The 14631-nt window shown below is 37.7% G+C and overlaps 1 protein-coding gene across 1 annotated transcript; it reads right to left on the reverse strand.

The window, feature by feature from the left end:
* Positions 1-1669: 1669 nt before the first annotated feature.
* LOC103437060 (probably inactive leucine-rich repeat receptor-like protein kinase At5g06940) lies at positions 1670-5229 on the reverse strand. The gene is made up of 3 exons (XM_029090576.2): positions 4613-5229; positions 2567-4315; positions 1670-2256 (listed from the first exon to the last, which is right to left on the reverse strand). Exons 1-3 carry the CDS (start codon positions 5178-5180, stop codon positions 1898-1900), a joined length of 2676 nt encoding a protein of 891 aa, XP_028946409.1. The 5' UTR covers positions 5181-5229; the 3' UTR covers positions 1670-1897.
* Between the last annotated feature and the right edge of the window lie 9402 nt (positions 5230-14631).

Below are 14631 nucleotides of genomic sequence, written 5' to 3' on the forward strand. Positions count from 1 at the left end.
CCACCCCAATTCTTCTTCAAGCACATTTCTTCTTATATGTCCAAATCAGTTCAAACCTAACCCAATCCATTTGAGATCTAAAAAATTCCGGATATAGGAATCATTCACATCTAACATAAGGAGACGATTTTGTAACTATGGGAAATATAATTTTCACTCTTTTCTTCTTTTGCAAAAACTCTATTCAATTTTTTCTCTTCATTCTCCTTTAATTTATTCAATCTAAATGTCAAAAACAAACGTGAGTTTCAAGAGAACAAAATGACCGTGTGGATAATACTTTCCTTGATTATTGAAGGTTTGGTTGAATGAAGTCTAATTGACAATTCATTAGGGCTGGAAATCTTTCCCAACAATCCCAAACCAAACCAAAAAAAATCTCAATCCCATACCGAAAATTCTCAAACGTATAATACCGAAATTTTCGAGATCCATACCGAACTGATTCCGAACTTTTTGGTACGGAAATCGGGATTACATATTCAATAGTTAGGGAATCCCTAACCAAACCAAATATATATATATATATATATATATATATATTTATTTATTTATTTATTTTGGTTGGATGCATGTTGAATTTAAATATTTTGATAGTAGACTATATTAGAAGTAAAAGTATGAAATTAGGCTGTTTGAAACTTTGGAATGTCAATTTGACTTGGTATGAATGAATTGGCATTTTAATTAGTATGAAATTTCAAATTGGTATAAGGTAAAAAGCCTAAATTTCAATTGATATAAAATTGGGTAACAAAATTTCAGGCCAAAAGCCCAAATTTTAGCTCACAACCCAAAAATATCAAATTTCATCCCAAAAGCCAAAAACCAAAAACTTTTCGGGAATACCGAAATTTGGGTTTGAAATTAGTCTTCTTATTCCCATTCTGAAATTTTTTTAGTTTGGAATTGGGATCCCACTTTTGGATCCCATACCGAACCACTCCTACAATCCATGAGTGTCTATAAAATGATCCATTTAAGAATCCATCTTTAATTTGTCCAAGGGTTGGATTTGGTTACCATCTACAACACCTCAAGCCTCTATCAACCAAAACACATGAGCCAAAAATAATCCCGAAATTCATGAAGGCAACACATAGACTTTCAGCCAATAAAGAAAATACTGCCCTTATTAAATGAGTCGGGCATCCTACGCACAACTCAGCATCCTTGTACATGCAAGCAACAGAATACGAATGCTCAGAGTTCCACTGCCCGTGGAAAAAATCAAAGGTATTTAATGATAGGATTATCTCTAAATCCTATTATTAATACACTCCCAATTGAAGACAAACCCTATCAAGTAAGTAATTCAATTTATATTTAATCAAGACAATTACCTTTAATTCCAAGATATTATTTACACAATATCTTGGGAATATTCTCACCAAATCCTACCCTAATGGTCGGTCACTCTCCCTATAAATTCCCTATTTCTCCACCAAGAATGGTACGCCTTTTCTATACAGTGAAAATCTTAAATACTCCCTCTTTTCAGAGATACTAACTTATGCATCAGAAATACACTGCCAAAACCACAGGCGCATGAGGCTTTTGGTCTTTGATCAAAGTTCCAAAACCGCGGGTGCATGAGGCTTTTTGTTTTTTATCAAAGTTGTTAATTGTTTTGCAGGTGCATTTTTGTTAAGACCGAAGACGGCAAAAATTTGCATCAACAGCATATATAACGGCATTCATATTATACTGTAAAAATATCATTACAGTTTAACCAAATGCCAAATCCCAAATGATCTGTTGAACAACAGACACAAAAAACCATGCCCAACCAACCTTATCTTTCTTTCCCCCATCACAACTGAATCCGTGAAGTTTAATTTACATACAAGGCAACCAAAAATTGCAGTCATTGTAACTCCAATGTTTAGAATGAAGATCAATGCTCCTCAAAGGTAGAGAAGTCGATAACTGCCTCGTGGGTCTTCGAGTCAAGGGACTGAAGTGATCTCACAACTTCAGACATTGATGGTCTTTTCTCCGGCATCACAGAAGTGCAACGGAGAGCGATTTCTAAAGCTCCTAGTATCTCTTGCTGGGAAGAATTTCCGATCTTGGGATCAAGAACTTGGACAGCCCCATTTGTAATGTTGACCTTTCGTCGCACCCACTTTACAATGTCAAGAGATTTAGATGGCTCTGCTTGCTCTGCTGGCCGGCCTGTCACTAGCTCCAGTAGTACAACACCAAAGCTGTAAACATCCATTTGTTCAGTTGCTTTCTTATTGTACTTGCTTTCTGCAAACAACAAGTAAATGTCATAAGAGCGTGACCAAATTTTTCAGTATACATTAGCTATACAAATATTTGGCAGCATGTCAGCATGTCATGAGTGTTTTCATCACATTTTGATTACTATCAACATATTTCAATGACCAAGAAAATATTCGAAGACCACAGATACGATATATAATCTGAGAGATTGCAATGCAACTTAAGATACAGATGATGAGTAGATAGCAATAGTTCCAGAGAAAACAATAGTACGAGCATAAATTTGCAGCAACAAACTACAGGCATAAATCCTTTCAATTCCCACTTCTCTTACCTGGCGCATTGTAACAGGATAGAGCAGATTCCGAAGCCATGGTTAACTGAAAGGCAGCTTCTCCCACAATTCTGTCAAGAGCAAAATCTGTGAGCTTTGGTTCAAACTCTGCGTCCAGAAGGATATTGTTTGACTTGAGATTTCTATGAAGCAAATGAGGAACATAATCTTTGTGAAGGTATGCCAGTCCTTGCGCAATGCCAATGGCAATTCTCAATCTAACACTCCACTGCAAGTTAAAATCAGGTCTGCAGATCAAATCCCCCAAGCTCCCTTTCTGTTGGAATTCATATATCAGAAATATCGAATCATCGCAATAGCAAAATCCCAGAACTTTTACAATGTGCTTATGCCTGATCTTGGCCAAGGTCTTGATCTCAGCCTTCAAAGCTTTCGAAGACTGGATCCCAAAATTCACAAGCTTCTTCACAGCAACAAGTTCATTACTTGGTAAACTTACAATGTAAACTCTACCAAATACTCCACCACACCCTGCAGCAGTTTTCTCATCCATTCCCATCATCAAGTCATGCTCAGTGACTCTGAGAGGATAAAAGAACACCGAACGCCAAAGGCCAACTTGAGCTCTCTGCTTATAATATCGATTATAAAAGATAAACCCACCAGTGATAATGAGAGTCCCAACAGCAAAAGCTATAGATACCAAGACACATGTCAAGGTTGTAAAATCAAAAGAATGGTGTCTTGGCTGGTCATCAGAACAAGAATCGAGTAATCCTGAACCGCAAAGGTCAGGATTTCCTTGAAGAAATGAAGCTGGGAGTCCTGCAATAAGAGAGTAGGGAACTCTACCAGATAGCTGATTAAAGGAAACATTAAAGAGTGCAAGCTTCAAGTTCTGAAGCGCCTGTGGCAGGGGACCAGTAAGCTTATTATCCGAAAGATCAAGGTAAGTTAGCACTGGTAATTCCCCAAGGGATTGTGGGATATTCCCACTAAGACTGTTGTCTGCCAAAGACAGTGACACTAGCTTCCTGCATTTTTTAACCTCCGGAATTTGACCCGAAAGCGAATTGTGGGAGAGATTCATTATACTCATAACAGGGGAGTCACAGAAATTTGTAGGGAGCTCACCATATAAACCATTAAGAGAAGCAGAGAATCTATACAGGCTCTTGACTAGCCCAAGACCATGAGGAATTTTGCTAGTGAAGTTGTTGTTATCTATTTGAACCTGCTCCAATTGAACAGCCATTGATACCGAATCAGGTATTTCACCCGAAAACCGATTATTCTCAGCTCTCAAGAGCTTAATTTTGGGCAATGACCATAACCCAACTGGGAAATCCCCAGAAAACAAATTGTTCTGAACTTCAAACACCTCAAGCCTTAAGCATTCACTAATGGAGTCAGGTATTGTACCATTGAACACATTTGTGTGAAGGCTGAGGTTTATAAGGTACTTTCCACCACAGATGCCATTTGGGAAAAACCCAGAAAGCCTATTCTCTGAAACATCAAAAGACACCAAGTTCTTGAGAGAAAACCCTAGCATCTGAGGAACCCTACCTGTTAAGTTATTTTGGGAAAAGTCCAAAACACTCAAACTTTGTAAACCCACCAAGGAATTAGGAATTACACCATGAAAACCAGAGCTTTGCAAGAACAACTTCTCAAGCTTCACAAGCTTCCCAATGTCGGTGGGAATCTCACTCACCAAGTAAGTATTTTGAGACAGATCAAGAACAACTAGCTCAGTCAAATTCCCAAAAATAGAAGGCACACTACCTGAAAATAGCAAATTTGATTTAGATCAGTAAATAATTTCATATTCCGTCGTGTCAATGAACACTTGATTTGCTAACATTGTCAATAGAAAATTTTCCTCTTCAATTAAGGTCAATATCGAAAGCAAAAAATATTGGTTGACTTAATTCTAATATCGAAAATATTTTTTACCTCAAGCGAAATACTCATATGAAAGCAAGTTGCTTTCCAACTAAGATCAATATCAAAAGCACATAACGTTGATTGACATAATCGTAAATTCGAAAATGTTTTGTGACCCCAAACGAAATGCCCTACCCGAAAGCAAGTTGCTACCCAAGTTGAGAACTTGGAGGTTGTGGAGTGCACCAAGGCCTTGTGGGATGCTTCCTTCAACATGGTTTATGCTCAAGTCAAGAGCTTTCAAGTTACCGAACTGAGAAATCTGGTTTAAAAGTGTACCCCAGATTAAATTGTTGCTGAGATTCAAAGTCTCCAGAGAAGTGCACTGAGAGAGGTGGAGAGGGATGGGCTGGTTGAAGAAGTTGTCAGCAAGGTTGAGCTCTGACAGATAGGGGAGCCCACAGATTGAAGGTGAAATGTCACCTGAAAGGTTGAAGCTTTGGAGGTTGAGGGAGGTGACAGAAAGTGTGGCGGTGGTGGTGGTGGTGGTGGTAGTGGTGGCGGCGGTGCAGGTGATTCCAGCCCATTGGCAGTGGTGGGTGGCGGAGGTGTTGGACCAGCTTGAGAGAGAATTTTGGGGGTCTTTAATGGAGGCCTTGAATGTGAGAAGAATGTCTGGTTCAGATAACAATGCTGAAGTAAGAAGGAAAAACATGGAGATTGTTAGAGAGAGAAGCAATGGATATCTGCAGGAAGCAGCCATTGGAGGAGGAGGAGGAGGAGGAGGAGGAGAGAGAGAGAGAGAGAGAGAGAGAAACCTATCAGTGAAGCGGGGAGAGAGTGAGTATACGTGAGTATACGAGAGTCAGAAGAAAGAGGAGTTGAGGATTTGCTGGGTTTGTTTGATGGGTCGAGGGGGCTATCAGCAAAAAATGCAACATCGTAACTTTTGGAGGATTGCAAAAGGTAGTGGTACAAACAGTGCATTCATTTATTTACCATTCTATATTAAACTAATATTCTGTTTTTCTTTGATCCAAAATTGAATGAACAGTCCAACTGACATGTTCAAACAAAAAAAATAGGGAAATTTACTCACTCCGAGGATTTAATATTATAAAAGAATTCAAAAAGATATAATCATAAAGAAATGAAATTACTTTTTTATTTATGCACATAAAATTGAATAAATCATACAATTATATTGAAGTGTGGTAAAAATTTTAAAAAAAATGTGTAAAAATCATATCCCATATAATATTTATAGATCAAATAAATATCCAATTAATTAATTTATTACTGAATATAATATCATTTGTATGGGCCATTGTTAACGTTATTATGGTCAGCAAGCCTATCTTGTAGGAAATTGTCCATGCATATTCTAGTCAAATGTAAAGGTTCCTTGACCAAAAAAAAAAAGTCAAATATATAGGGTAGGGGTTATTATTTTTTACAAAAATATATGTAACCACTTCTTTGCACTACAAATAATTACATATGGTGTGATAACTCAATATCTAGTGAGTTTAATAGTTCTCCTTTAACATCTTGTATTTTCTATACTAGTGCAGAAAAATCATACAAGACATAGATTCATGGCTCACAATTATTCGGGTTTGCACGACTCATATCTCTACGACCAAGCAAAAATTTCAGTGGGCCAAAATCCACTTCTCTAATCTCACGCTATCTCACAAACACGTAAATATCATCGTTTATATTGTGTGGTTAATTCAATCATCCTCTTAACAACTTCTCATTAATTTGTCATACATATCTCACCACGTGACCCCTAACGAAACATCTATTACAATCAAAGCTCATGGAGTTTCAACGACACCGGTGAAATTAGCATTATAATACAAGTCAGCAACCAAATTAGGCTAAAAAATTGATTAATCATGACCACTTCAAACTTAGTCATGAATGGACTGATATTTTAATAGGAAAATTAATAAAAAGTATTTAAAAATTTTGAGTTTTAACGGACAAAATAAAAAGTAAAGTAAATAATAGCAGTATTGTCTTTTTAGTGTAAAAATATGATTTTTTTAGTTAAAATAAACAATATCGAAAATTTTTCATTAAAATTTCTTAATTTAATTGATCACTGCATTGCAGTCGAGGGGAAAGTTATTGCAGTATTCTAAAACAGAAAAGCTCAAAAAGCTAGTACCTTTTAATATTTTGTAAAGTTGAAATTTAGCAAGAAAATGATACAAATTTCAACATCCCCACCTATACTGTTTGTGTTTTTTTCCTATTAAAAATTATCATTGGATGAAAAGAATCCTAAGAAACATATAATTTATATTATACACCATGAAGACAAGATTTGACCTTCCACTAACCACACAGAAACCCTTGTTTGAAATGAAAATTTCCATTCACTGTCCAATGCATTTTACCGTTTTCTCGGGTAACACTGACGCACGCATTTACAGTATCACCGTAAAGTCTTGTACCTATAATACAACATATGAAAGTTTTGAAGCAAATTAGTAGGTTTGTGTTATTGTTTAGAGACTTGATCTCGAAAGGTGTAGGTAAGTCGTTTCTCTGTAAATAGTAGCTCAAGCGAATTGTAACCAATCAAAAATGGGGAATGTGAACTATCCAATTGGACCCTATTGTTGTATACTTTGGAGGGTATAGAGGTAAATGAAGTTGTAAACTAGGGGTGGGTGCGGGTTGGTTTGGGTCGATTTTGGGCCAAAACCAAAACTAAAAAGACCTAGTCGGTTGGGCCAAAATTGCAAACCGAAACCAACCAAACTGGGTCTAAAATCGATCAAGTTGGTTAACTGATAGTGGCGGGTTGGTTTGGGTCGGTTCTTGGTTTGTGTGAAGACGAAAATATGTAACAAATTTCTCTCTAAAAGCTACAGAACGTAGCACCAATATGAGTGATTGCTCAAAGGAAAACACAACTGAAGGAGCCTAAGGAGAGCACCAAAGCAGCAGTTGTTGCGGTCTCCAAATGGTCCCCCTGTTCTTCTCCAAAGGGACTCTTAAACTATTTAGGTTTTGTTTTCAAGTGAAAACACGGTAACTCATAAATAACTAAACATTTATATTACTACACGTATTAATTATAGTTAGAAAATAAAATTAAATATATGAGGATCGGTTCAGTTAACTGCACCCTAAGAATTTTGAGAACCGATTGTCAAACTGATTAAAATCGGTGCGATTCGATTTAACCATAAAAATAATAAAACAAAAAAAAAAACCAACCAAGCCGTCGGTACAGTTTGAAGGGTTCACTCGGTTTTTTTTTTTTTTTTTTAATGCCCAGCCCCACTGTAAACTGTAAAAAGGGTGCCAAAAGTCAGAGGGAAGTAAAGAAGAAGAGCAGCGGTCAGCGGGCATCTTGTTGTTTGGTTTTGGTCCTCGTGAAGATGAAGAAGTGAAAAGGACTGAGGAACTTGGAATCTCAAAGTGACGACAAATTCGGACTGCTAGTAATATAGACAAAAGTCCACTTCGCACGGCGCACGACTCACTTCTCTTTTCGTTTTCTTATTTTAATACAATTCTACGTTTATCTATGTATTGTATATATTGTATATTGTAAGATTATTCATCGGAAAATAACAACTTATATAAAATGAGTTTACTAATATATTACGTGACATAATTAGTAGTGAGATGTTGATAGCTTCACTTGTAGCACTTGGTGTTTAAGCCTTGTAGGCGTATAATTCAACTGAACTAAATTAATTTTAGGAAGTATACTGTTTGGATCCTTACATGTAAAGAATTATTTTTTCTTTATATGTAACATATCATTCACCATACAAATGTTATAATTTGAACGATTTGTTCTTTTAATTACCATCAAACGATTACTTTTACAAAAAAAAAATCATTTGATTTTGACATCGTTTAGTAATCCATATGAACCAAACAAATTTGTTATCATAATCGTTGATTTGTTCAATACATGTGTATGATTAAACGATCTTCTAATCAAATGAATTTTTCTAATAATAATCTTTAAAAGATGATACCAAAAAATAAATAATTCAAATTTTGACATTTGTTCCATTAAATGATAGTATAAAAACATGATATCAAAAAGATGAGAGGTATTAATAGTTATAAGTGTTGTTTAGCCCGCTCATTGTCTTTTTTCCCACCGACTTCATTTCTTCACAAAAAATTGAAAGAAGAAGAATAATCTTTTCTCACCCACCATTATTCTAAAATACTCAATATGATTGTAAACATGAAAATTATGTAACGAATGAAACAAGAACACGTGTACAAAGTATATTTGTATTGATTTGAATTTGTAGGTTACAATCTCTTTTTACAATTTTCCTCTTATTCAGTCTTAAATTTGATGTAGATGTGTAGGTTGTTGATTCAAGGGTCGCGATGACTTGATCTCGGACGAACGGTTGAACGATTGCTTCAAGTTTTGAGCTTGAAACAATGCTTGGATAGTTTTCACCTCAAAGCTGCGACAAAGGTAGAGTTGATGTAGGACTTTGTTGATTCAAGGGTCTTGGCGACTTGATCTTGAAACGAATGTCGTTACAAGTTTTGAGCTTGCAACAAAGTCTTGAAAGAATTGGCACAAGTGCTTGTTGATTCTTCAAGGAGTGCTTCGGCTTTGGTTGTGCGTTCTTTGAAGAGAGTTTTGGCAACGTATTAGTCTTTAAAGATTTGTGCAGAGGTTTTTCTCGATGTGTAATTTTTCGACCCCTTTGTGTGTCTTGGGTCCTTGTATTTATAGACTTCCAAAGTCATGCCTTTGGATGTATATGGCCTTGATTTGTGTCTTGATTCGTCCATAGAAGAATTTAGGCATGTTTTGTGTTTTAATTTCAGCCGCCTTCCTCATATTGGCATAAATTTATAGGCCTTGTTGCCTATTTGTGAGCAATTTTCAATTCTTGCTTATTTTGTGAATATGCTTTGGCTTTATTTCCAGTTTTGAGAGATTTTGGGCCCCTTGCCAATTTTAAGGGGGATTTTCTCCCTCTTGCCGAATTTTGGGAATGTTTTACACTTCCTTTGTTTGATTTGTGTCACATGTCATTGATGACTTGTCCATTTATGATGAGTCATATGCCACGTGGGGCTTTGTGATGCATCATTTGTATGCAATGAAATTTTCATGTCTACAATGATACTAGCCCTCAACACCCTAACTTCGTCACAGTGTTGCACCAATTCCCAACACCTAACTCAGGTCCCCAACAATCACAACACAACCATGTCTCAAAATTACCTCACCTCCGCATATCTTCCTGTTTCCTGCATAGTCTAGGGGTGTGATTTTTCCTATGGATTTCAAAGATTGCAATGGAATTCAATGAGTGGGTTATGTATTTTAAAGTTTTAGAAATAGGGGAAATGAGGGAGAAGGGAGGTGAAGTTAGAGATGATGATGTTTGAGTCGGGATTAGAGTCAAAGAATGGGCTAGGAGCAATGGTGGAGTAAAAAATTCGTGTTAGGAGGGGCACACTTTAGATCAAAATGGACATAAAATATATAGAAACTATCTCGTTCTTTTGGTCGCTTTGGTATCAAATTCAAAGGTGAGAGTGACCATGCATTTATTCTTTATTATACATGGTCAATTATATCAAGAGTTGGAAAATAAACATTATTAAAAGCACATCTATTTATCATTCATTCTTGATATCAAATTCAAAGGTAACTAACCATGCATTCATTTTCTCATTGTGACTAAGAGAAATTTTTTCTAAAAACACTAAGGCATGAGAGCATTTGAAGGGTTTTTTGTGCTAATTTGGAAAAAGGAAATATTTTTCTCTTCTTGATTTCATAGGTAATATAATAGAGAGAAATGAGAAATTAACCAAAATTGTTGATGCACAAAACCGGAGGGGTCTTGGAACAACGTAAATCCGACCGTGAATCTGCAAGAAAGTAAGCAACACAAAGATGTATCATGGTTCACCCCAATGTTTGGGCTACGTCCACACTGATATTGTATTTCTCTGAGAGGATTGTGAGAGAGAGAGCCTCTGTATGTGAGGATGAAAGCTCTTCTGTTTGTGAGGGTGAGAGTGAGGCTTTGGGGATCTCAGGCCTAAGAATTGGCCTCCCCTAATGAGGAGAATGAGGGGTCCTTTTATAAAATAAGGGCTCCTCACTTATTACATATTTGCCCCTCCATTTATTACATAATTACATTTGAGTCCCCCAAGTATTTATACGAGGTCTAAATACGGAGGCCCCAAGTATGGTACAAACGGTAGTCCCCCAAGTCTTCAATCAAGAGAGTCTTTTGGCTGGGGACTTGAAATTCAGTTCATGTGTGGGCCGAAGTAACTAGATGTCGTCTAGAATTGATACTCGATATGAGGCGGTGCCCAATCTGAAATGATGCTCAACTAAAAGTAGCATATGTTGCGAGGCTGCTCTGCTTGTGGCTTATGTTGCCTTGGTTGGCTCGGTTTGTGGCGTTGAAGGTGAGGGAGTCCATTTTATAGAATATGGGCTTGCTCCTCATTACAAAAATGATGGGCTAAAGTTGGTGCTCGCGGCGAGGCGGTTACTCAGCTGGCGGCGATGCTCTCTAATGAAGGTGATGGAATCCCTTTTATAAAATAAGGGCTCGCTTTTGAATACATAAATGATGGGCTAGAGTTGACACTCGTGGCGAGGCGGTTGCTCAGCTGGCGGTGATACTCTTTAATGGAAGTGAGGGAGTCCCTTTTATAAAATAAGGGTTCGCTCCTCAATACATAAATAATAGGCTAAGTCCCCCAAATATTTTTATGAGGCCCAGTTGAGGCCCAATATATGGTACATAATGTAGTCCCCCAAGTCTTCAGTTAATAGGGTCTGTTGGCTGGAGACTTCAAATTTAATCCATGTATGGGCCGAAGTGGCGGTTGTTCGGAGGCGATATTTGTATACCCTGCACTAAAGTTTTGTAGGTAAAGCTTTGCAAGTGAAGCTTTTGAAGCTAGAACTTTGTAAATGAAGCTTTCGAAGCTGATTGACATGAGTGATGCTCATGAATGTTTATGTTAATTGACATGAGTGATGCTCATGGATGTTAACATGAGTGATGCTCATGAATGTTGACATGAATGATGCTCATGAATGTTTATGTATGATTGACATGAGTGATGCACATGTATAACTTTGGAGTACTGGACGTACTTTTGATCACCTGGTTGGTGATAATAGCGGCAGGCTGCCGAATAATTTTGGAGTACTGGGCGTACTTTTGATTACCTGGTTGGTGGTAATAGCAGCAGGCTGCCGAATAATTTTTTGTAGTACTAGACGTACTTTTGATCACCTGGTTGATGATAATAGAGGGCTTGGCTCTTTTGCATATATGGGTCTTCGCCCTCCACATAACATTCAAGCCCATTATTTTGGGCTTGCCGTTTTTTTTATTTTTTTTATTTTTTTATTACCCTCTGATAGGGTTTATACAGATGTCTCCGAAAGATAAGAAAAATAAATTACATCATTCAAACAAAGGTTTCGACACAAAAGCTTCGACAATTGCAGATCGTTGGTGCGTACTGCACTTACTGCGTACTGGGTTGTTGCAAATCTTTTTCCATGTGCGTATTGCGCCTACTGAACGTTTTACCCTTTCCTTTCTCTTTATTTTTCTTTCTTTTGGTAGATAACAGACAAGGGAATAATGCCATTTCCTTTTTTTGCTTTTGCTTTCATTTTTTTTTTCTGCTTTTGTTTCTCCCACTCCATTTCTTTGCCCACCCATGTTCCCCATCCTTGTCTGATGCAATCCTTTAGGCGTAATTTTTGATAATCTCCAAATCCTTAAAGTAAGATCATCACTGCAGGTAATCATTTTGTCTCCATTTTGCTGTCATGCATGTGCAGACATCGCAAACAACTCTGCCGTGGATTTCAACGGTCCAGGCTTCGACTCCAGAAATCATGACTGTGAAGATAACAAACCCCACCGCCACTGTCAGCTCCTTCTTCGTCAGTGCTTCCATGGCTCTGCTATTTCTGCTCTGTCGGGTTCTCACTCCGAGATGGCTGAAGCTATTGAGTCCGACCCCTATCAAAACGTTGTCGCTTCTTTCGTACGGGATGATTCGGCAAGTCGAGAGGCTCGGGGGTAAGCTGTTCCTGCAGAGCCTAAACGACCGAGTCAGTGAGCTCAAGTCGCAGTTCGATCGGCCGGCGAAAGAAAATTCGCAGAAGGGTGGGGCTCCACCGGTTTCCGAGTTGGATCTTGAGGTGGGATTCGGGTTCTAGCTGTTGTGAGCTAGTTGTTGGGGTAATATTGGCTGTTGTGGCATTGGTGTTTGCTGTTGATGATCAGTGGCCTGTTAAAGCTGTTGTTGCTGCCTGAGAACTGGTTGTGAATGCTGCTGAAGCATGGGTTGTGTTGACTGTTACATAGCAGATTGTTGATTCTGCTGATGACTCGAGAGCGATGATTGAACCGAAGGCTGCATAACAAATGATGTTGGCATAACAGATTGCTGTGTAGACTGTAGCTGAGTTGGTTGTAATAGGTTTTGCTGGATGAGTTGAGAGATGAGATTGAGAGAGAGAGAGAGAGAGAGAGAGAGAGAGAGATCGAGCCGTGTTTTGAGCTTTGGAATCGGGAGATTGTCTCCACTTTGGAATTGGCCATGTTTTGAGCTTTGAGCTTTCTGTCTCTCTAAGTCAGACTGAGTCTGAGAGTCTCAGAGAACCCATTGACATTGTGTGTTGTTTGTTGAGTGATGGGAAAACGGCAATGACTTATTGGGGATGTTTCGTGATGAACATGATCATACGGCTTGTGATGATTGGGCATGGAGAACAGCGTGGAGAAGGAGGAGTTGGACTGGGTGTGGTAAAGGACACCACACGAGCATGGACCGCCGACCATGTGGAGAGCCACCACTGCACCTATGCATGATTTCTGTTTCTTTCTATTTCTCTTCCCTATTATTCAAGGGATTCGAGTAAAAGTTTTGAACTTTCAAATGACTTTTCTGAAATCTGAAATGGGTTCTGCTTAAAATTGAAGAGAAATGATTGGAGTGGGAGTGAGAGATGTGGTGGGTTTATAGTTAAGAGAGTAGAGAGAGAGTGAGAGATGAGGTGGCTCCGTGGATTTTCTGGGAAAGCTTTGGGTTGTTGGGTTTTTGCAGATTCACGGTGGAGGTGAAAAAATGAAAGAGAACCGACACAACTTTTAGTATCGTTTCCCACAAACGGCGCCAAATGTTGATGCACAAAACCGGAGGGGTCTTGGAACAACGTAAATCTAACCGTGAATCTGCAAGAAAGTAAAGAACACAAAGATGTATTGTGGTTCACCCCAATGTTTAGGTTACGTCCACACTAATATTGTATTTCTCTAAGAGGATTGTGAGGGAGAGAGCATATGTATGTGAGGATGAGAGCTCCCCTATTTGTGAGGGTGAGAGTGATGCTTTGGGGATCTCAGGCCTAAGAATTGGCCTCCCCTAATGAGGAGAGTGAGGAGTCCTTTTATAGAATAAGGGCTCCTTACTTATTATATATTTGCCCCTCCATTTATTACATAATTATATTTGAGTCATCCGAGTATTTATACGAGGTCTAAATACGGATGCTCTAAGTATGGTTCAAACAAAAATAATAGTATGTAGGCAAAGAAAAAAATTGTATATAGCAAGAAACAGAGAATATGATCAACTAATATTAGTTTAGAACTATAGTTTCGAGCCTTTAATGTAAATGTTTTTTTTTTTTTTGAGTACTTTAATGTAAAAAATTGAAGGCTTTGTATTTGTTGGATTGATGTTGATTGGATTGTTGTTAGGAAAAAATAATTTGAGGATAGGCTCTTGGACTAACCAATACAATTACAAATTAAAGTTGATAGTTGTTAGGAAAAAATAATTTGACGATAGGCTGGAGCCTACCCTAGTCTTAGTGTGGCTCTGCCATTGGTAGGTAGGAGAGAGAGCTTGATGCAGTAACTCGAGAAAAAAAAAACCAAGAATAATTGCAAGAATGAATTAAAAGAGAAGCTGTCGCTTCATACATGACTTTAGAGGTTGCAATAACCGCATCAGAAATTAAAAGCCATGGATCTTATGAAACGGTGATAAATATTGATTAGTGTATTTATTTTCTGTTAATAATACATCATATAATTTGTAAATGTAATCTAAAAAATTAATTTAACTAGCATTACTCATGAAAAAAAAAAAAAAAACATAGTGACTTATTTAATTACTTTTGA

The sequence above is a fragment of the Malus domestica genome, chromosome 12 (assembly GCF_042453785.1).
Source record: "Malus domestica chromosome 12, GDT2T_hap1".
NCBI classification, from domain to species: Eukaryota; Viridiplantae; Streptophyta; class Magnoliopsida; order Rosales; family Rosaceae; genus Malus; species Malus domestica.